Here is a 24,350-nt window from a genome sequence, read left to right as displayed (position 1 = left end):
GCGGGAGAAGGGGGCTCTTGCTGGGCCAGGCCGTGGTGATTTCTTGTGGCTGACCCCAGTCACTACTTTAATTAACGACCTGGACACAGGGATTAGACTTTAAGCTACTGAAACTCATCGAAGGCGATATTTGAAGACACAGAGTCATCAGAGCAGTGCTGTAAATGCAGGTTAAGGTTAGCCGACTCCACCAAACCAAATCAGCTTAGTGGAGGCAAGCATTGAGCACAGGGCTACCCTTCACAGGCGTCCCTACTTAGACACGTCCAGAGCTGGACTCCTCATCAGAACAGCTGTGTGGCAGCACTGCACGAGAAAGGAAAATACACTCATGACAGGTAGGAAGATGGAGGTTGGAGCCCAGGTACAAGCTTGTAACATTGTGACCGTTGGATTACAATAGCCAAATTTCAGTTAAGTCAGCATTAGAGATACACCACGTGTCCTCTGCATGGCCTCTCTCTATAAATACCACAATAATAGAGAATTTAGGATCAGGTAAGAGCATGTCCGTGGTGGCTGTTAGAATGGATGGCATGCTGAGATTCATGCATCTGTGTTCTCAACTATAAAAATGTAAATGCCCAGTGCCGAGGATTACACTAAGCACAGCTGGTCTTTCACACCAGAGACCACTCCAGGAGCAGGTCTGAAGCAGAGACCCAGCCTTGCCACCCCCCACACAAATGCTCCCCCCATCTGTTTCCTCCTGGCACAGTGCTTTTTGTGTGGTAAATGCACCTTTTTCCCTCTGGAAAGAGAGCAGCACACTTTCCCTCATTGCGTTGTTACTGGTATCATACATAAGAACGCTCTTAAGGAGGCCAAAATAAAAAATGCACTAGTCAACGTTGCAGTGTAAACAAAACAATAACCATAAATAAATAATTTTATTAAAGAATTACAGTTTCCAATGTTTCTATATAGAACAGCTGCTTTTGCATTACATTTTAAAAGACTGGCTTGTATAACAAAGTAACCTGTAATGAATATCAGCCTCCTTCCACTATAATTTTAAAACTGAAGTACATACTTGTTTTGTTGATTATATATACGTGTCATGGGGTTGGTTTTTTTTAATCTCAGTAAAGCACAGAAAAAACAAGTAACTTGCAAGATGAATACTCTTTTTTTTCTGTTAAATAGTAGCAGCTCCCAAACCGAAGATTTCTTCCGAAGTTACAACAGTAACAAGGTTTTGACTTTTTTTGACTTGGAAGTTTAAGTGACACACCTGGAAAAATGCCTCCGTGGCCTTATATTCTCAATGACATTAATTGCAAAATCAGTGTTGTCTTCAGTGTACAGAAGATCAGGCCATAGAGGTGTACTCTTACTTTTGAAGCAGAGTAAAAGATTCAGAGTTCTGGCAGGTGCGACTTTGTTACACACAGTTCCAGCTCGTCCGTCCATCAGGAGTTGCTACTACCTCCTTACCACCCTCTTACCTTGCCCGCATGTGGAGTGGTTCAACAGCATAGATTTATTGTCACTAGTGTTTAATAATAGGAAGAGACTATTGCATTAAACAAGCAAATAAACAACTGTCTTGCCCTTGGCAGATTTCAATAGAAGTATTTTTGATTATCTGCACGCACATTAATAAGCATAGAATTAAGTAATCCACAGAATCTGAAGAAAGATTAAATATGATTTAGAGGCCATTTGCTTTTTGGCCAAACAAAGATTAACTTATAAAACCTATTTTCTTTTATCATACAAATAGTGCCTTTTTAAGGCTATAATGTTTTAGCCTTGAAATATATGCTGATGCTATAATGTTATAGTCTACAGAAATTATTTGTGATACAGTATGGGGATCAATTCTGTGTGATAGAACAGCATACAAACTGAACATTTGTGATACAGAGACCTGTCCTCAGTCACACAGTTGGCTTTTCTCTGGAACATTAGACACCTTAACCAAACAAGACCAGCATTAGATGAAGTGTTAGATTTAAGATCATCCTACATTTGCTAAAGCAGGACACACAAGAATACAAACATGTTTCATCTCAGCTGAGGGGAAATGGTTTCCAGTATTCAGGGCTCTTTTAGCTTTTCAGGAGAGAAGAAATAGTGTAATCGTTCATTACCCAGTTAAACTTACTGCCAGCTCAACCAGTTTCTCATATTTATTTTTCTGGTCAGTAACTACTAGTTACAGCTGTGTTTTAGGCCACAGCAGTATTATTACAGGATAATTAAAAGTTACTACAGAGACTCTTCAAGAATTAAAAATAATGGGCCACCTCCAAAGGAAATATACAAAGAATCAGAAATACAAAACCAACAATCTAGGCACAGAAGAGATGCAAGCACAGCTTATAAACATAAAAATGCTGATAAAACTAAAACTGATAAAATTTAAGTATTTGTTAATTTACTATTACACGTCATGCTAAAGCAGGGTAAATCTGGGGATTCTATAAAAGATTACAGTATGATTTTAAAGATAGATATGTAGATAGGTAGATATAGTGGCTACAGTGCATTCAAATTGCTATTAATTGCTATATCACCTAGAAAAATCAGTAATTATTTCAGCCACACAAAATAAAAAGAATTTCTGTGTAAGTTAAGAGTGTGGGGGAAAAATACTTGCATTACTTAATAGTTGCAGGCTTAATAAAAAGCCTGAGACTGTTACAGATGTAGCAGAAAAATTTTGTAAATCAAAGCATTTTTTATTTTCTTTTTAAAACAGAATTAGTGATAACCCATTAAAGTGCTTTTAAGTGGAAAATTGTTATGTTTTTAATTTACTGAAACTGGATGGTTTTACCAAGGATCTGAAGTTTTAAAGAACATTCAATTGTCAAAAGATCAGAGTAGTAAGGCACACTAATACTTACTAAAACAAAAAACAGAGATTGGTCATATATATGTGTATACTTATACAAACATAAGCAATGCAGCACCATTATCTTCTCTGAAGAAACTCCATTCAAATGGAGAATGGAAGCAATTTATTTTTTGCTGCTTCTGATGGGGACATGTGTTCCTTTCACACTGAGATTCTCCAAAGAACCTCGGGGCTCCCTGAATCCTGCAATTGCCAGTGGTTTCTCTCTGAAACAAGAGCCAACAAAAAAAAAAAAATCACAACCACCATAAAATAAGGGGATGGGAGAATGTATATTTTGTTAGTTACTTAAGTGGAGGTATAGTTATTTTAGTTGTAACACAGATTTGATTCTTTCTCAAAAACTCCTTCCATTGTTACCACCATAGGGTTGGACCGATTCCTCATCTTACACACTCTGATGGCAAGAAAGAACCAGCTTAGTCTGAAAACTGAAACTGAAGGTAAAGTAGCCTCCATAATAAACCTCTAGAATTGGAGGGGTGCCACAGGGAAAGTGCTCTGTGTAGTCTACCAAAGAGGACCACCTCCCTTCTGTAGCATTCTCTACCGAATATGCAGCTGATGAAGGCAAGAGAGCTTGCACTGACACTATCTGTCAGTAGTAGAGGGGAAAAAACTGAAGCTTGGCAGATAGCAGTTTATGCAGGGGAGCTCCTGCATTTACTGATAAAGACCTCATTTCTACACATACTCCCTGATTTTAAGATTAGGAGAGGTCTCATTTGAAATCTAACTCTGCAAAGAGGGGTGTGTCTGTCTCCAACTATATGGAAAACATCTTCCCTTTTACCCAAGAGAAGAGATCAGCCTAGCCCTCAATATGGATTATAGCGTAAAGCAGCTCACCTAGTTTAATGACTGTGTGGACAGCTGCAACATTTGTACATGGCTGAGCTAAGAGCATTGGCCTGTTCTCTAGAGCAGACACCATCTTCATTAAGATGTTTTCTAAGTCAAATATACTAAATTTCTTCAGAATTTAGCAACAAAATACTGCTTTACACTGTTTGTTGTGGCACCATGAAAAGGAATAAACCACACTTTTTCATCAGATTGCCAGCAACACTGTTTGCATGTGAACAGATTGCTTCAGAATTCAACTTTCATTCTGCTACTAGTATTTATTTATTCTGGTAGGAAGCTCTTTTTACCTTCTTAATCCATCTCCCTTAGGTATGTGATGAGTACTTCTGTATTTTGGAGCTTCTAAAGTGCATCTAGTTCTAGATGGCTTGAACTTCATAATCTCATTCTGCCACTCTTCATCAAAGGTCTGGGCCTCATCTGAAAAAACAAAGTTCACTTTTTAATAAATGCTAACGAGGTAGGGGAACAAAAAAAATGTATTGAAAATTAGGGGTTTTGAACAGTGTTTTTTAAACTTGTGAGCCATGATTCTCCACATGGCCTTCAAACTATTTCTAGGGGATCTGTAAAAGACTACTAAAAGCTTACTGCCAGTAGGCTTATGTTTGGAAGATAAAAATTAAAAAACACTCCACAAAACAAAACGCTGCTGTAAAAATACAGGCACACTTTAACCACACATCTCAAACATGTATTAGCCACCAACACACAGCAAATAACAAAATTCTGTTAAAAGTTTGTTTGAAACCATAAAATATTATGAAAAGTACTTTCAAATGCAAGCAGGTGTTGTACAAATAAACAATACCAATTGCATTACAACACATTTTCAATTATAAATGGCCACTGTAACCGCAGTTTCCAAATTTATATCAGCTAAGGAAACCTGATTTGCAGACTCTCAGACTGTCTGAAAAACAGTCCCTTTTAAGATGTCTCAAGCTGGAACTTCAAAATTGGTATGTGAAACAACAGCGTAAAGCCCATTACGGACTGCATAAAAGAGACATACTTTCATCCAAGTTGATGAATTCTTGGTTCATTTCTTCATCACCAGTCTTGCTGTTCTTTGATTTTTTAATGACATGAGCACGATCATTAATGTGATGACCAATAGCCATTTTTTCCAGCCCACTTTCAGAATCCTTAAGTGCCTTTCTTGTCTCCTTAACCTGTACAAAAAAGGGAGGTAAATGTCTTTCCAATCAAAAAAAGTAAAAAAAAAAAAAAATCTTCTTTTTTCCCCAAAAGGATTTTTATCTTTCTTGTGAAAAAGTTACGTTTTACAGGGTTTGCCAATTTACTGTGTTAGCTGAACATACACCAACACACAGATCAAGTCTGTTCCTCTTGCCAACAGACAGGAAGATTAAACAAGAACTCCTAAAGCTCCCTGAGAAACGTACATACTGGATATTAATTGTTGGGGGAAAAAAAACCCTAATCTAAATATACTACGCGCAGACAAGTCTTCAACATTCTCCTTGGCAACAGAAGGAATAACCAATGCCAATATTCTCAGCATGAAGGGACAACTAATTACTAGGTTGTCATGTTGACTGGCTTGAAACCCAGGCGACCACTTATCACTGTGTTCATGGGTATATTATTAGAACCTTTTTGATAGCTGAGTGTCTGCTTGAACTTGAACATATCCCACAGCCAGTCATGCTCAACGGTCTTTACTGCTCACATATAGGCTTTCGTGAACCTTGCTTCAGGGTTCAAATTCAAATTTCTTAGCAGAATTAGATGCAACAGCTGCAAGGAAGTCAATGAAAGGGCATCTTCATCTGAAGCATTACATAAGCATTTAAAAGAGCTTGAATAACGGGGATGACTTGAAGCCCTGTTTTGCATAAATAAGCTGCTTCTTGTATCTTACATTTTGGACAGAAATTTAATGTAAAAGAAGAGTTTTAGCTGTAGTAAAGAGAAAGACACTGGAGACTGACTTGAAGAATCAGCTGTTCTGGCACTCAATTTTTCCAGTCTGATAGACATACAATTTATTTAGATGCATACTTAGAAGCATACAAATTATAAGGAAGAAAACTGCACTTCAGCTTCAGAAACCTTTAATATAGAGCAGTGTTTAAAAAGCCATATGTTTTTCTAAATTATAAGAGTAACTGTCTCCAGGAAAAAGAACCTTAAGGAAGCTGCAGTTTGGCATAGATGAAATTTTGGTAATTACATACCACCTTTTTGCTGGATCTCAGGACTACTTACACCTCCTGGAGCTGTGCGTGTCTGAGATGAAGCCTGGAAAACTTTTGGTGGTTCATCTCCTATTTTGGAGTATGTCATCACAGAGGAGGAGCTAAACGTGTGCGCGTCTGGATGGATGGACAGGTCATCCTACAAGCAATGTAGACTTCTTATTAATAAAAAATGAAACTTGTGGATAATAGATACTTCTTACATTCTGACACTATCTCATTGTGAAAAGAATACCCCTCTGAAAAATTAACCCTCACTCCTGGCACCACAGATGCTGCCTGTTGAGAAGAGAACTCGGCATTTGATATACCCTCACTCTTGTCCTAGCCTTGTCTGGCCACGGGTCTCCCATGCCAGGGAACATGGTCCAAAGCCTGGGCAGCAATAAGCAACTGCTCGAATGCTTGCCCTGGCATAGTTTAGTAATGAAGATACATAACCTGTAACATAAGTGTTGCCACATACAGTATATAATGTGTGTAAAGAGTTCAGGTGAAATAGGACTTGAGCAACAATGGTTACAAGCCATTTTACAAGGCCAATAAAACAGTAAATTTACTGAGCAACACTTTAATAGCTATCAGTGTTATCTTCAAAGACTGTGAAGAAAGAAGAAAGAAGCAGCACTGCAAATAAAATCAGATAAAAACCTATATGGAGGGTGACATTTATGCTTTGTGGTTTTTGTTTTTAAATGTCCAGTAAAGCTTTAAATTGCTCCTTCGCTTAAGGTGTCAGCTCTGGCAACAGGCAGAGACCAGATAACTTACAGCAGTTCTAACCCCTAGAAAACCAAGCATACGCTTAAAATACTGTTGTTAGCAAATAATCAATGACAGCATAAAGAATTATAACCACGATATAGTGTGGGGGGAAAATTTTAAAAGTTATTAGTCTTAAACAGGAGGAATTTATTTTGGCAGGACTTTGAGTAATATTTTAAACAGCTATTGTTCTCCAAGACAATTAATTTTAGACCAATTTTTAATTAAAAAAAAAAAAACACAACACAAAAACTCAAAAAACAAACAAACTTACAAATTTTCTTTGCATTTCCAGCATACTGTTTCTCATATTTGACACCATCCTGTCCATTGCAAAAAATGGGTCCCCAAAATCTGCATCCTAATAAAAGACATTAAAATTAAAACATAGTCTAGAACTCCTCAAGTTCTGAAGCTGTTTCCACATGCATTTTCTAATGCAAATAAGACCATCAGAAAGGTTTTCAAAGGCTGCAATTCATAGACATAGACAGGCCAAAATGCATCTTTTCAACTAAAAAAAAATTGTAAGCTAACATGGGGAGCTTGCTTGTTAAGTTGGAGATACTGGTAAGACAGAAGTCAAAGATTTGACACCTGAATGTGAAAATAAGCTCATACTGTAGACAGTTTACAAGAACTATTTTCAAATACCTTCTAACCTAACTAGCTTCTGATGTAAAAAGGACTATATGACACTCCATGCCTTATAATCTACTGAAGATCAAATTATCTCTATTATGTAAATCCCTTAATGCATATGGAGTCACACTGAAAATGCATCCCAGCAGACACAGCTGTTCCTTTGCAGAAGTAGTGTACATTACTCATAAGGGCAGTGGGGAAAAAAAAACAAAGAATGATAACTTGGTATTTTAATGGCAGCTTAATTACTTGATGCTACAGATGTAATCAACAAAACATTTGTTATTTCTACATGACGGCAGAAGATCCAGTGTTGCACAAAAGATAGATATTAAGACAGGTTTACATGCACAGAATTTTTATTAATAGGACATGTAGCTGATGGCATATACTGATGAAAGCTGTCTTTTGAAGAAAATGAAATAAAACAAACAAAAAAAAACAACAAAAAACCAACAAAAAAACATAGACAGGGAGACAGAAAGCAAGGAAAGGGTGAACTCTCTTAAGTGACCATCTGGGAAGACAGCAATTCTGTCCCAAAGGAGCATCCTCCTCTGGGCTCCTCTCCAGTGCAGCAGGTGGTGATGATAAGTATTTTCATCATGCCTTTCCGTTCCTACTACAAGCTTTTCCTCAGAACCAGTTCAAACTCCCTACTGGGCTGCCTGGTTTCCAACAGGAGCAGCTTTGGTTGGAGCACACTACTTAAGAGCAAACACCACACACTGATGGGTTGGTGAGTTTAGGCACATGTGCACGTAGCTGCTTCCCAGGACAGCCGCTGTGCCACCACCACACTCTGGTCCACAGGTACAAGACTGTGACAAGAGCAGGGAAAACTGCTCCCATGAGCTCCTCAAAACCTAGCAGCTTTGTCAAGAGGCTGGTTGCTGGGCTGCACATGGCAGCCCTTTGTGCTACTGAAGTGCTTCAAAACACCAGGATGCTAATTACAATTGCAAACATCCCACATTCCTCGGACTACTGGAAACACATAAATTGAATTTAAAAGTTTAAAAATAAAACCTGCAGCTTAAGCATAAAACTAAGTAAAACTCAGATACAGAAAATATTTTTTTCTTGAGTAGGAACAAATATGAATCCTTAAAGGGTTATCAAAACCTCTGGCAATACTGATAGATAATTTAGGCCATCAATTCATAGCAAGTGTCAGTAACTCCAGAAAACTGCCTTCTACAGTTAGAAGTCTGGGTGTTCACCAATGCCATTGCCTAGTAATCAGCTGTACCTGTGGAATTACATGCCATAGATTGCAGCAAGAGGGTAAAACCATAATCTGTGCAGTTAGTAGCAAAAGAACTTTGATTAGTTTTTTGCATACGGCAAGATGCAAATTTGTGCCTTTGTAATGTCATATTTATATCCTTGGATCTGTAAAGTCAAAGACGCATGATTATTTTTGTCTGCTCTGCAAGTGAGAACCACTCTCTTAACCAATGGGTTTCAATCTGAGGACTCTTTAAAGCCTTCCAAAGGCAGTAGTCAGAGTTTGGAGTCTCCAGAGATTAAGTACAATCAGGTACATCACTGAGTAGAAACAGCCAGCTGCTAAGCAATAACTTTTCCAGTCTTGGTATCAGCCTATTTAATCTACCCCAGCATTTTCACTTAAGAATTAAAAAAAAAAAAAATAAAGAATATCTTTCTTGAATTATACTGTTCCATATATGTAAACACCAACAAAAGCAGTTTGTAAGCACACCAAGACTCGCCTTTGTCCATGCTTTAGTTATGCAGACAGTACACACATACTAGCAAGAACTAAAAGGATTATTGGTCCTGGGATACTAACCACTCTACCAAAGCCTGCAAAGGGCATGATGCCACAGCTTGTTGCCTGGAAGAAAAAGGACCAGCATCTTTCAGTTATACCTGTTATCAGGCAGCAGAAGTAACTTTCATATACACCAGGTAATATTAAACATTTTCAATCAAACAAAAACAGTCACTCAAAAGGACCTTGGTAATTTATAGTGTGCTATGCCAATATAATATGAAGTAGTCTCCGGGTATACAGAAGTTAATATATTTACACTATTGATATTGGAAAGCAATAGCTGTCACCACATTTAATAAATCCTATTCACATGTATGTACTAGAAGAACTTAAAGCTACAAGTTGAGAAACATTTGTTTACCATAGTAACCTCTGTGCCAAAATTATTTAAAACATTGCACAGTGCTTCACACATCACCCACTTCTCTGACAACACTTCATTCTAGTCATGCAATAGAACCCCACTGCTGACAGTTGATGAAAATCAACAGATCAATAGTCCCTTAATGTAACATAATTAAATTTTAGAAGGTTGGCGTACAATTTTAGAGCTTAAAAAAATTAAGTGGTGCAGTTGGCCTGTTAACAAGCACTCTTTATGTATTAAAACTGATCAATGCAAATAGAAAGATTTTCTTTAAAATATCTATACATTCCTTACAATAAATTGAAGTCTAACTTCAGCAGTTAAGTCAACGGTTTCTGAGATCATTGCACAGAAATTCCAGGTAAATTTATCATCATATACAGAACCCCCTGAAGACAAATCCCCACAAGCAAATTATATTCTTCTGCAGTTGTATAAACAGATGTAGCTATAAACACCAACAAATATAGTTCCTGTTTGACCAACTGATATTGAATATCCCTATATGACAGGGCAATGAGACGCTGGACAACACACTGATGTTTCCAGGAAGCTAAGATTGGAGAGTTACATAAAAGCCACCTAAATAAAGAAGTACTAAACACTTTACAGTAACTTTTAAGTACAAAAGGAATTGACCAGTTCTTGGAGTACCTTTAAGAACTCTTCCAGATTGCAGTTCTGTCTAATATGTATTGAAAGAATATCATATATATTTATATGTTACATATATCAAGTGCAAAAGGCTATCCTCAGAAATAAAGTTTATAAACTTTGTTTTATAATACATGCTAAAAGTGGCTAAATAGTTGCCTAACATATAGGACCATCAGATACCATAACAAAACTGAATGACAGTATCTTTTAAGATGTTTTACCCCATTCATTGTGCTAAAAACTGACATTGCAAACCTGCTTGAAAAAGGAAAAGCATGTTCAAATTTGAATGTTACACTGATACACATTGTGTTTTTGCAACAAGTTCTTTTCCTCATGAAGCAGTTTTAGACACGCTACAGTTTACTTAAACATAGAATGACAATATCAGTAATCAGTATGGGTAACTTTAACAAAGTGGTTTTTACATGGTAGTAAAGATACCCATTTTTTCCTACACAAAACTAATTATTTTAAGTATCTGAGTCACTTCTGAAGGGAAACCAGTAAAAGCGGTTTGCAACTACTACAATGCTCAAGTAATCAGTGCCAAGCCTTCTGTGACATCTGACAGCTCTGAGGTGAAACATGAGGAACATCAAAAGATACTGAAAAGATTTTAGCAGGTGTGGAATTCTTCTGTGCTTATCAAAATAACACAGTGCTTTTGTGCCTTTAACTTCTTTCTGTAACCATAGATAAAGGTTTCCTGTGTCTCACATCTGTCCCTCACCACCAAGTACAAGGGACAAAAACTTCCTAGCTATTAGGATAAGGTTTAAAGTATCCTTTTTCTGAAGGAAAATGAAGGCTGATCTGGTTTTAGGCATCTACTGAACCAAGGCCTAAGAATCTGCTTCAGCAGAGGAAATATCATGCCCTAATTAGATTCAGCAGCATCTATATTTGAAACTAACTGGCAACGTATGAGCAGAGAGGAAAGAATCTGACAGTTACCCTTTTGTCTTGCAGGTGATAGTCTGTGTTTTAGCTGTGTTTATTAAGGTCTAACTATCTAGGTTTGAACAACCACCACGAAATCTGGCCAAGTTCCACAAGCTCTTGCAATGAGTCTCATCTTCCAACTCTCTTTTTTTTTTGGGGGGTGGGGGGGGGGGGGGGGGGGCCGGGATAGTTGTGGTTTTTTGAATGGTTTGGGATTTTTTTTTTTTATTTAATATGATTCACTAAAGCAAGAGATCATTCAGCTGCAAAATATTTATCCTGGTGGAGGGGAAGGAACCAACTTCCAAAGTGTATCCTTTCTAAATACAGCAATTGCACAAGGTTTAGCTACAGAAGCATAAGATATAATTGTCCTGCACGCCATAAAGTTAAAAAAACTACTTTACGCAAAACACAGATCACTGCCAACTTCTTCAGTTTCAGCTGGTAATTTATAGAAATACTAGATTTCATATCAGTTTCTCTGATCCCAAGTGGCTGAAACACAGGTTTTTGTTAAATCAAACTAACATGAGTAACTAGACAGAAGATACTAAGTTTCAGAGTGAAGGCATAAGTATCAAGGTACCTTTTAAAGAAAGTTAGAATAAAAAGGAAGAGTTCAGAGAAGGCTCTGTTTCTGGACATTTTTAATGCCTTTCTGTAACAGACATTTCATACATAACATTTATTAAGCCAAACATTTGATAAGATTGTTTAGTTTGTTTCATTAAATACTGTATATTCAATGTTCAATAATACAGACTTGTCCTAACAGAAGCTTGTCAGTGTGAAGTAACAGGCTATTAACAAACCAAGAGAGATTATTCACATATTACTTGGCAATGAAACAATCTGACCAAGGTTGTAACAGGCCCCTGTTTCCACTGGACCAAATTTAACAGAAATGGAAATGTGAAGCCAACCATACTACCAGTAAATGTAAATTCCATGTAGCAATCCTTAGAGATTAAGAAAATACTTACTCTGCGATTTCCTCTTAGAGCAACCCGAGAGTCCTGGTGTGCTCTTCGATCTACTGTTCTTTCCCCACCATCTGTTATACTGAGAAATGGATCTCGTCCAAAAGGATCAGAAAAGCTTCTCATCATCTGCTGCATATATTCATGGTGGGCAGCAAAAGGATCTCTGAAAAAGAGATATTTTGCACAGAAAGTCATCAGGTTTTATTCCAAGCTACAGAAAATTGCTCCAAAATTGTTAAAATGCAATTTTATTAATCATACCATATGGTTCTTTATTTAAATTCTGACTTTAACAGGACCCGACTGGGCAATCTCCTTTTTCTCACCAACTCTCACTTCTTTCACTTCCCATCTCTCACATTGGTTGGATGTTCTAGTTCTTTTGTCTTCTCAGCTGCCTTCATGGCTTTCCTACACTCTTGTGTGTCCATATTGCTTTTTCTCTTTCCTCACCTTCTCCAAAAAATATTTCAGCCTTTGCAACCATCTTTCACTCCAGCCTATGTTTACCATCTGCCACAAACTATAAAACTGACCCATGTTTTATCACTACTTCTACCTCCAACCCCTGACATTAAAAGATTTTTTTTTTTTCCCCTCTCCTTTTTTGACTTCAATCTCTCAAAGCTTACTATGGTACTACTCACTGAACTCATTATGTCCCACCAGATTTCATCACCATCACCCCTCAAATTTTTTTGCTGGCCACTTCCATTCTACTTCTCATCCTCCTTGACCCACATGCTCAAAAATGTATACAATCCTCTCCATCTCCATCTCCTTTACTTTAGTCACCCACTATTGTATCACTTTTTACCCCCTCCGTAAATCATGTTCTCGTACCCCTTTTCTCTGCCTAGGAAGAAAGATTCTTACTGGCTTTTTGCTTTCCTACTAGTTTTCTCCCTCTACTCTCTAAACACTCAGCCTCTGCTTCCAAAAACCTGTAGGTTTTTAGAACCTTCCAAGTAATCCCAAAGATTGGCTTGCAGGTAGAACACTGCTCAAGTTGCCCTCCATTACTACTTCATTCTTTGCATTCTCTAATTTGGGCATGTGCTAAATATTTCTAACCAAAAAAAGATCAAAATACGATTTTGCCAGAAGCACAATACATGATCAGTACTGCTGCCTGTGGTCCAAGGCTACTTCATACAAAAAATACAGGTGATTTCCTCCCTTCATCTCCAGTCTAATTTCCCCCCTTTGCTAGTCCACTGAAAGCCATTTTATTAACAATCATTTCCCAGGTATGTTTACTTAGACTTAATCGCACCTCATCTTCCTTCCTATCAATTTCCTGGCACTCCCCAGACAGCTCACACCCTCATTCTCTCCAGGACACCACAGCCTTTCCTGTAAAATCTGCCTCTGTGAAGAAGACCTTCAGGTTGTTCCTCTGACTTTAACAGCCAATCATCTCTTTCAAGTCTCTTGAACAGCTTTTCTATTCTCTCCTCCCTTATCTTCAGTCCTATGAAAACTAATTTCCATGCCATGTGGCCACTTTGATCTCTCCACTATATACTCTCTTCTTGTGCCAGAGTTGCACTAAAAGGTGCAAAGAAATAGGGCTACAAATGTATGCTGGATTAATTTTCAAACAAGATTTTTTAACACAATATCCCTTTAAGCTATGCCCATACTTAACTCACTTCAATGCAAAGGGACCTGTATAGAAGTAGTTTTACCACTGTCATTAAGCAGACCCTAATCTACCCCACTCACATGACAACCAGCTTTAACTTCAGCCCTAGCGTGATAAGCAGCTTGCACACAGCAAGTGTCCCCTCACATTTCACAGGATGAAGAACAGATGGAAAAAGTCACTGCACGAGCCAAGATGAGGGAAGCACACAAGCACTACACTGCAGTAGACATGTACTTCCAGCAAATCTCTTCTGACACCACAAACTTCAGACAGGTTTGGTTATCAAAACTCAAACTGTATTCCATCAGTAATATATATATAACAAAATTTCTCTCCAGTCTCTTCCAGTTCAAAAGGACACTCAAGTTATCTACAACACATCATAAGCAAAATAAGATTTCATGGACTGAATGTAGACAAGAAAACTTGGTTTAATTTAATGTGCATAACATACTGTAATACACCTCATCTGACAAAATAATGCTTCATACCTTGTGAAATTGTCCTTTTTGCATTATTTCAGTTTCTCTGGCAACTTCTCTTGGCCATTCATGCTCCACTACATCTAATTGATACACTTATACCTGCATCTAAAACTGGGGTTTTATGGTTTTTTGTTGTTTTTTTTTGTTGTTTTTTTAATGAAGGTCTGTGAAGCAATTCAGAAATACAGCTTCTTACTATCAGAGACAGGGAAGTAAGAGATACACTGTGACAGATTCAGGAACAGAAGTGAAGCCTCCCAGTTCCCCAGGGACATTTTAGGGAGCTATTCATAAAAAGATCTAGTGTTGTCAAGCTTCGAAACAAATGCTACAATTCTGATATGCTCTAGAGTAGGGCAAAACCAATGAGAAGTCAACAGAGAATCTGTCTGGAAAACATATGTCCTGGTACAGTGTAAGTCAGCATGTGTTTCTGGTCAGTTTAAAAATCAGTGTCCTAGAACAATAAATTCAGTTTGTTATTTTTGAAAACTGTACTTTGTATTAGATACATTTTATTTGTTTATTTATTTAGGAACTTATGTAAGCCTGAAGCTGCAGAATCACACTGAAGGTAACACCTGGACAATAAAACAAGAGCTGTCTGTTGGTCAATTAAAAACAGAGGCCAACTGCACTTGGCAGAGAAGATGCAACTTCTGCACCTGTCCAGGCTATCAGCGATGAAACTCGGGGGGGGGGGGGGGCGCGGGGCAGCATTTTGACTGACTGGTGCTTCCCCAGGACAGCTGCTCACAGACAGAGCTATTTCTTTTAACCCAGGCACTTTTTCCAGTTCAGCAGTCAAAATCTCTCCTTAAGAGGCAATAGAAGCCTATTATTACTCTATTTTGGAAGCCAATCTTATCTGAAGCAATAAGCTAATTTCCTTAACTACATGCAAAACAGACTTAAAAGGGCAGTGCCAAGAACATTAATCTCAAAATCCATCTCTCATCTCTTTCACACACACTCCCTTCCATTATCTTCTGCAGTCATCTTTTCTCCCTAGTTTTAAACTGTATCAGTGACTGCAATAAAATAAATGAAAGGGAAGCAACTAATACTTCAAAAGCATGCTACAAAATACTACAAACACGACTTAATTTCTATTATTATTTTAGTTTTGTGCAGAGGAAATTTTCTTCATGTAACTGATGAGTTGTTATACTAGCGCACATATTCCTAGAAACCAAGTGTACTAATAAATTGTGCAGCTTTAGAAACTATCCCACTGCTAGAAACATGTTTCTGCAACTAAGCAGTAGATTCTCCTTTAAGAGGTACAAACGCAACCTCAGCTAGACTATCCAGTAGCTAAGAGATACAGTCAACAAACCCATATCACAAGGTCCTAAGTGTTACCCTGCCTTGTTCACCCACCAGCACTATACCTTATCTTTGCTTGTAATCAAGTTCCACATAGTTTTTCCTAAAGACACGATGCCTTTATTGGTACTTACTAAAATCATTCAGGCTCCTTTGAGCTGTACTATCCCGTTCTTACCCGCTACAGATCAATTTCTGATGAAGGATATAAAATGGGGCCAGACTAGATACTTCAGCAGTTTTGACTATCCTAACACAGGATAGGGGAACATTTGCACGACACACTACTTGGATTTGGGTTCCCGTGGGAAAAGAAGATTCCTATGAGAAATAACGTGATTTCAGAGTTGAGTACATAGACATGCTCTACTCCAAGCACTATCATTGTGCTTGCAGTACAGAGATCAAAAAAAAAGCAAGTCTGCTGAGCTGAAGCATAAGGATCCACTCAGAAAATCAGCACAAGGAAACAGCTTGCCTTTACTGATCTCATGTAGACATTGGCAAAGTTCTAATGCAAGAACACCTGGTGTAACCTTTAGTGTGTGCATTGACAAAAGTCCAGAAAGTCTGTGGCAAAAAGGAAAAAACAAAGCCAAAAAAACCCAGAGAAGCGAGAACATACAGCACCTGTCCACTTCCTAAGAAACTTTAGGAAAAAGAAACCCAAAAACAAAAGCAAGAAATTCAAACCAACGGAGGTGAAGACTTCTGTAGATGCCACTATAAAATCACGACCAAATTCCCTACTGCGCAGTAAGGATTACGAGCGCTGCTGAAGAGGGGCCACTAGCAACAGTTTATCCCCCTCCCCCTAGTTCTAACATGCACTCCGCACCCTCGTTTGTTTCGGGTAACGGGGGGAGCACGGCTAGGAACCGTATCGGTGGCTTAACCCCGCGCAGATACGAGTGCTCCAAGGCGACGGGAACCCCGAAACGCTGCTTCAGGCTACGGCCACCTCACACCCACCCCGACCAGCCACTCACAACCCCCATAACCCCAGCACCGGGGCTCCAGAGGCCGCCCGCCACCTCCCAACCCGGCGCCCCGGGGCCGCAACGGGCCCCTCACCGGAAGAAGGGGTCCTCCTCGAAGCAGCGTCCCAGACCCCCGAACATGGCTGCGGCTCTCGGCGGTGTGAGCGCCACCGGCCCCTCAGCCCCTCACGGCGGCGCCCGTTGCCCCACGTGACGCCTCCCGCCGCCGCCACTGGCCGCCGCAGCCGTGCCGAGCAGGGCGGGGCGGGGCTCACTGGGAGCCGCTGTTGCTGTGGCAACGGTCGCCGCCGCGCGGCCCCGCGCCCGCACGTTGGTGCCGGGCCCACAGCAGCGCCCGGCGGGGAGCGCAGCCGGGCCCTGGTCGCGTCCCGACGCGTGGGCCCCACGCTGATCTCTGGGCTGCCGCTCCCGAAGGCCCCTTGTGCCCGGCGAGGCCCTGCCCGGCTTGCGAGGGTGCGGGCCCCGGCGTGATGTACTGCCGGCCTCACCACAGCGTCTGTCGGGCGTTTGCGGCCCGATGCTGTCGGCGCTGCTCAGGCCGCTGCCCCGTCCTCAGCCATGTTAAATGTAATGGCGTTTTTTCCAGTAGGTGGCAGTAAAATAAAGCGGCCGTTTCGGGAGGCGGGCCGCGTCCTGTTTTCCTGCGGCCATGGACAGGGGGCAGCCCTTGGGCGCGCAGGGAAGCTCCAGCGGAACGCACAAGGGGCCGCGCTACAGCCGCGCTAAACAGCTGTTCCAGCAAAACAGAGCCATGAGGAAGAACTGGGGCCGGGGTGGAGTGGGGGTGTTTGACCGCAGTTGCTGCGGTGGCCGTCACAGCTGTGTGTGGGTCAGGATTACATCAAAATGGGCAGCATGACAAGCAGCATAGCCAGCAGGTCGAGGGAAGTGATTCTGCCCCTCTACTCCACTCTCATGAGACCCCACCTGCAGTGCTGCATCCAGCTCGGGCCTGCAAAACAACAGAGATGTGGACCTGTTGGAGCAAGTCCGGACGAGGCCACAAAGATGCTCAGGGGCTGGAGCTCCTCTCCTATGGAGATAGGCTGAGAGAGCTGGGCTTCTTCAGCCTGGGGAAGAGAAAGCTCTGGGACACCTTAGTGTCTCCTGGTGCCTAAACAGGCTGACAAGAAGCCCAGAGAGGGACTTTTTAAAAGGGCCTGTAGGATCAGGATAAGGGGGGAATAGCTTTAAACTGACAGAGGGGAGATTTAGGTTAGGTATTAGCTATGGCTGCCCCATCACTGGCAGTGTTCAAGGACAGGTTGGACAGGGCTTGGAGCAACCTGCTGTAATGGAAGTTGTCTCTGCCTGTGGCAGGAGGTTGCAGCTGGGTGAGCTTTAAGGTTCCTTCCAACCCAAACCACTCTATGATTCTGTTATTACCTTTCAGTCCACACCAGATGAGCAATGACAAAGCATATCCAGTTCCTGAAGCTTTACAGAGTTGCTGGCTGGATAGCAGTTCTTTGTGTATTGCTTAACTGTGCCTCCTTTTGGAGTGAGAATAGTTAGAGTTACTGGTTAAACAGAGAGGGAAAAAGAGCTCTTTGTCTCCTTAGGAAGAAGCAGTCCCACAGTTGACTGTAAAGGAAAAACTCCTCAGCAAACCCTGTCACTAGGCAGGTTTGGCACAGGATGGTTTCAGTAAAAGGATGGAGTAAATAACACGGGGAGTGTTAGCTAGGTGGTTGTGAACACATAGAGGTGTGTATAACTGCGGTTACATACAAACTTTCATCTGAAGGAGTACAGTTTGAAAGAACCGGAGTTACCAAAAGAGAATTGTGGAGAAAAACATGTATGTGTTTTGAAAAATTATTCTTGTGTAGATGGCAAAGTTTCTCAGAGCTGTGAGCCTGGGGGTTGTTTCCTCTCTTGCATCTCCTGTTAAACAGCAGGTGAAGGCTCTTCTCACATCTATTTCAATATTCCAGTGTCTAGGGGAAAGATAGAAAATGTGCCCCAGACAACCAGGTGGGATTAGACAGCATCAGGATATTTATATGGCAGTGATGAAAGTAACTTCTTTGTTCCACTAAGATCCATCACGCTGCAGAAACAGCTCTGCTGGTATTTGGCCCAAAGTGGAAAACCGACATAAAAGATGAATGAACTGAGCCTGCAATATTTTCGAAAAATATCTGTAATTGGGTGAGCATTGATTTTGCTGTCTACTGATGTAGACTTCTCTTTAGATCCTAGCAAGTGGTGATATTGCAGCCTTACGATGCACTCCAAGGTGGAGCAGCTGTTACAGTGAAAATGTTTATGCTGACTGATTGGTGGGCAGGGAAGCGTGACAGGAAAAGGGTTACCCATTGATTACCCAGGTGAAGCCCCTGAATTGTTTGTACATTTCTGATGAAAGATTAGCAAATAAACCAAATCAGGTGTTAGCCGTGGAAGTGAACTGTGCCGCTTTGGGGCTTTCTATAACGAAATCTTGTGCCAGTTATGATGTTATCAAAGAACTTTTTTATTGCTCAGAGACAGAATTTCAGCTTTGTTTCAAACCACACACAAAAATATTACAAATGTTGTAGTAATGTCATCCTCTGCACTTTAGTTAGTCTTTCAGTACTAAAAGTTCTTTCAAACTCCTCTGAAGCTAGAGCAAATTCAAACTAGAGATGCAATAAACAGTAGCTTTACCATAGTGATTAGGACACATTAGTCATTTATTAATTATTTGTCATTATATTTCTCTTAATAGAAGATGCCCTGGATCAGTTTGTTTCTGCTGTTGTACTAGTTCATTAATATCCATGGCATGGTATGCTAGAATATTCACTTATTACTACAAACCAGCAAGGTGAATTTTCTTTAATATAGTTAGTATGTCAAATACAAAATCCTGCAAACTCATATCCTCCTGGAGCTTTATTTTCTCAAAATATTTGTTTTGGTGTGGTCATTTGCAGCCTTCTACCGAAACCTACCTAGGTTTTTACCAGTATGTATTTACAGTTTCTGAACACAGATACCAAACAGACTACAACTTCAGTTACCAAACAGACTACAACTTCTGTTAGTACTGTGTACCCTTTGTGTGAATTCAGCCTTGTAAAAAGAAACCTCTTCTGTACTATGATGAAACAGAAATGTGGAGCTTTCCCATGGCTGTTCAGAATACATTGTATCATCTACAGTTTGCTATTTAATTTTATGCAGACTCCAACTCCAAAGGAGATTTCTTTCCAAGTCAGAGCAGATCTGGAGCTGGATTACTGTGCAGATAACTAAGCGATATGAGTTCCAGTTAGTGTTAATTTTTCAGCTGCTAGTGGGAAGATGGGCCCTGTTAGAAGTGAGCTCATTATGAGAGGCTTACTAACATGATAAAGTCAGTACTCTATTTGCACAGTGATATCTCTAATTGCTCAGGCCTTCTTATGGTTTGTGTCTGCTTGAGTTAGATTTCTTTTGTGTAGATAAAAAGACTTCTGTAAGAAATCACCTTGGTGCTACAGCACTGTCAGTCTGGAGGGCATCTCCAATGAGATTAATGATGTCTGCCTTAATATAAAAAAACTTCGCATAAATGAGATTATGGTTTCTGCTGAAACCTGCCAACTCTTATTCATTTGCAGTAAATATTATCTTTAATTAAAAGTTTTAAGGTATCTTGTTCCTGAACTAATGAGATCTACAGTGATTTCCCTTAGGAATTAATTTACCTTCTTAATTCCTATTCATTTTGGTGATATGACTATTTAAATCTGATTCAGACTTCAGAGCTTTGTTGAACATACTCATCTAGCACAAAAGGTCATTTTGCCATATTGACGTTTTGTTGGTATTTATAATTCTCTGTTCTCCCTTGATTCTAAAGATATGTCTTTAGGTTCCTCCTCCAAACATTTTCTACTAACACTTCTGTTCGTCTTAACTCTTTACGCCGAGAGCTCTTTTCCTCAGCTATTTCACTTTTGCTTGTGTTTTCTATTCCATCCAGAGTACAAAACAATTATAGTAACGCTGAAGATCCTGATTGTGCTCAACTTATTTAGAATAGCACAGCTTTGTAAGATAAATATGTGGAAAACATTGGGTGCAATTGCTGAGAAATACAGGAATATTTCTGCCTTAGTCATTAGCTGTGCTTTCTCTACAAGGATTATTTTTAACCAGTAGGGATGCTTAACACCTAGAGGTGAAAATTGCATTCCTACATATGTGTTTAAATAGGCAAAGTGCCAGCCAGCAACTGGTTTGTGAGAATGAGAGCCAGACCCCATTTTAAGATTGTCCATCAAAGGATGACGTTGCTAGCTGGATTTAAAAATATATAATTCTTATAACTAAATTACAGGGTTCTCTTGTTTTAAAAATAAATGCATATCAAAATTAGAAAGTAACAACAAGAAATATCTGGTTTGCATACAGAAAGAAGACACCAAGAAAAAAGAAAGAATCAATACTTCTTAGTTCATTATCAGGAGACTTTTCTATTGATATCTCATCTGAATCACGAGACACGCTGTCAGTCTCTTCACTGGTGCTTGAAGATGCCAGGTCTGCCACTATAATGAGATGTCAGATGGTTTACAACTGGGGTTATAACTTCATTTACCTAATGAAATAAATAGAGCAAGACAGAAGTAAACCTATCTCTGAGTTGACCAGAGGTGATTTTGTTCTTGTCTCTTCAGAAATACATTGTCAGCCTTGAGTAGACAAGCTGAACCATACTTTATGTAAGATGCAAACTGGGGAAGATTAATCCCTGCTTGTAGAGGAAGAGATCTCTGTCTTCTACTGTTACTCTAACATTTTCTATTTTCCCACCCAAGAATCTGTGAGAGGAAACATTTCTGTGTTCACCCCTGAGACTATTTTTGGGCTCTGTATATAGTTAGGAAATATCTTTAAAATCTATTGTTCTGTCTTTCAAATTGAAAAAAAAAAAAAATCCAACAAAAAAACCCCAACCCAAAGTGGAAAAAAAGAATATTAATCATAGACTGGAGTAGAAACTCATGGCTGCAGGAGATTCCTTGCACCACCAGTGGGTAAGAAATGTGTTTTATGGCATCATCAGAGCAAGCACTGGTACTAGCTATATATAGAATTGTCACCGACTTACACAAGTTGTTGATAATCCTCCATTTATAACTTACTAGCAGACCAACTTCCTCCCATCACACACAAATTAGAGGATTATCAATAATGCATGAACTAATAAATAATGCTTGCATGCTGTTGTCAGGGCAACAAATATCATTTAGACTGCAACAGAAATCCTCATCTTGTGATTTCAAGCCTTCTGTATCTGTAAGGCTTCAGTGAAGTAAAATGATGTGGTTTGTGTGTGTTTCTTTGAGTCAGCTGAAAGAACCAGTGAAGTATATCCTGTTAGATGTGCAGAAATGTGAGCGATCCCTTTTAAAAATCAGTATTTCATTTAATTTACATATTTAATAGCTGTTTACAAAATACCAATATGAACAACGTAGGAACTGCCACACTGGATTACCTGGTAAGTCTCTGTGGCGTCCAGTGTCTTATTTATGAGTTACCTGGGCTAGATGTTTTATCAGAAACTACTACAAAGTGCCCAACAGTTGTGTGTGACACAGCCTGCCCCTGACCTGTTGCACTATCAGTGTACGAACTCATTTCCAAGACCTGGAGGATAAGCAGTTTCTTTTTCAAAGCATTTCGATGTTACTTCTTAAATCATCTATAGAAGCAATAATCCATTTGAGAGTTTTTAAGTTTTTGGCTTTAATTACATCTTATGGCAGCGAAATCCCGAGTTTAATTTTTCATCACGTGAAACAACATTACTTTTAATCTGCCCTAATTTTGTGACCTTTCCCTCTGTCTTCACCTCTTGTTTTTGTTTAGTGGAGTGAAAACTGAGACATATAAATATATATATTCTTGTTATTAAAAAGCCAACAGACCCCAAAACCAGCCAAGACCTGGCCCCAGTGGGAGCATTTATTATTGATTCCAGGATTTGATCCAAAAATAATATTTGTTTAAATGGGCTCCATTGCCATCATGTACAGTTACTATTGATTTGTAAAAATCTTGGCAGCACATGTTAAAGTATTAGGAAGCAGAGGGAGTTTTGTTCTTGAGTTACTTCAGTAATTTGCAGCTATCTCATTTTGCCATTCTCAATGGCCAAAACCCCCCAAAATACACGTGGAAGACACTGAACTTCATCAGTCTTCTGTGAATGACTTGTTTATTTCTTAAATCTGGCAACTTCTCTTTTGGCACTGGAAGAGAAAAAAAAAACACATACTCTAATCTCAGCATCATGGCATTTATGATTTTTCTGATGACTGGGGCAAAGCCACTTGGCTTTGGTGCTTCTTTTGGCAGTGCATTAGGCTAACAGCAAGACGTGTGGGAGATGACTGGCTTCTCCTCAAACCTGTGCACCAAGAGAGGAGACCCTGTTCTGCCGAGCTCTGTGGTGGGGGCATTTCTCTCACAACCAGGGAAAGATGGAAACAAATTGCTGGCACTGGGAGTAAATGCAGCAAATGTGTTCCTGGGGCAAAGTCTTTATCAGGTTAATGGTGAAGATTGCCAAAATTGAGCCCAGAATTTGGCCACGGCCTCAAGCTGTAATATAAGAGAAAACGCAACACACCCCCAGGCTGTAAGTCAGCTAGGTAGCAATTGCTGCTTGATTTACCCTGTGCCTGCAAGAGACAATTTCCATAGGAAACCAAAAAGCACACTTTTCCTTCTGCAGGTGGTTTGCACCAGGTGAAGCCAAAGTTCTCCACTGTTTAAAATCTGTGACCACAGTTTGGACAGTAGTGTGTTTTTCCAAGCAGTTGCACTAATTCAAAAGGTCTTGCCTGCCTTAGGCTGTTTGTCTGTAAAACTAAAAATGAATCTTGATAGTTGAGCAGCCATTTCAATTAGTCCTGTACAAACCAAGTATATTAAAAGCACAAGTTATCACAACATCAAGTTATACAGCTCGGAATATGATGAGTTTCACAGGTGAGGCAAGAATTAATTGTCAGTTTTAATTGTCAAGAAGAGTTTTCGCTGTTCACCTAAGGAAAAAAATGCCCAGCTTTTATTACACAATTACTTTTAAATGACATTTTTGCAAGACTTCAAAGAGTGTAGGAAAATGTTCAGCTCTGTTTACTCAACTATTGAGAATGAGCACAGTATATTAAAAATAGGTCCTTTTCCTGAATTATTTTGGGAAAAAAAGGGTAACAGCACTCAGGAGCTCTGATCAGCTCCAAGCTGTGTATTTCCATGCACTGCCCAGCAATGTCAGGAACAAGGTTGAAGGTAATTTGAGAGGACTCAGACAATCAGTGCTCAGGCCCCAGTCAGCTCTGTAAGGATCAGCAGTTACTATTTAAATTTAAAATGTATTGGCATAAATGAGGTATCCATACTTCTTACCGTTAAGCTTTTTACAGATAGGCTTAAAGATGCAGCGCAATTTCCAGGGGCTTAAGCGTATTTTTAGTGGAGGTGGCCTTTTGACAGTGTTGCTACAAAGCTGATTACATTCCATCTGTAATGTCAGCCCCGTGCAGAGTCTTTTGCAAAGGCGGTTTGTTATAAATTGTTTGTAAATGTCAGATAAAAGCATCGTTTTACTGCAAGCAACTAGAGGTAGATGTGTAATAACATTCACATTAATATTTTATTTAAATATATACTCAATTCTCATAGTCACCCAGCTCTGCAACTTGTATGAAGACTGAAATAAGACAGCAATAATTTATAAAAGAAATACTCTAAAATCCACTGAAAAG

At 39.6% G+C, this 24,350-nt stretch overlaps 1 protein-coding gene and 1 long non-coding RNA gene across 5 annotated transcripts; one reads left to right on the top strand and one right to left on the bottom strand.

The window, feature by feature from the left end:
- The first annotated feature begins 1 nt into the window (after window position 1).
- On the top strand, window positions 2-14,752 carry LOC134155629 (uncharacterized). 3 transcript variants are annotated; one of them, XR_009961646.1, is made up of 3 exons: window positions 2-170; window positions 3,235-3,309; window positions 12,145-14,752. It is a non-coding gene; the product is annotated as an uncharacterized LOC134155629 (long non-coding RNA). The 3 variants fall into 3 exon arrangements; XR_009961647.1 differs by having other exon boundaries at window positions 2-176; XR_009961648.1 differs by lacking the exon at window positions 2-170 and adding an exon at window positions 236-338.
- MLF1 (myeloid leukemia factor 1) lies at window positions 872-16,821 on the bottom strand. 2 transcript variants are annotated; one of them, XM_062603004.1, is made up of 8 exons: window positions 16,664-16,821; window positions 12,125-12,287; window positions 9,185-9,229; window positions 6,998-7,084; window positions 5,969-6,097; window positions 4,749-4,908; window positions 4,021-4,153; window positions 872-3,072 (listed from the first exon to the last, which is right to left on the bottom strand). In XM_062603004.1, exons 1-8 carry the CDS (start codon window positions 16,708-16,710, stop codon window positions 2,970-2,972), a joined length of 867 nt encoding a protein of 288 aa, XP_062458988.1. In that variant the 5' UTR covers window positions 16,711-16,821; the 3' UTR covers window positions 872-2,969. The 2 variants fall into 2 exon arrangements, with proteins under 2 accessions (XP_062458988.1, XP_062458990.1); XM_062603006.1 differs by lacking the exon at window positions 9,185-9,229.
- Window positions 16,822-24,350: the final 7,529 nt, after the last annotated feature.

The sequence above is a fragment of the Pezoporus occidentalis genome, unplaced genomic scaffold (assembly GCF_034315485.1).
Source record: "Pezoporus occidentalis ecotype Australia unplaced genomic scaffold, CSIRO_AGI_Poc_V1 ctg8, whole genome shotgun sequence".
Taxonomy (NCBI): domain Eukaryota; kingdom Metazoa; phylum Chordata; class Aves; order Psittaciformes; family Psittacidae; genus Pezoporus; species Pezoporus occidentalis.
This window is presented reverse-complemented; position numbering and strand designations above follow the sequence as displayed.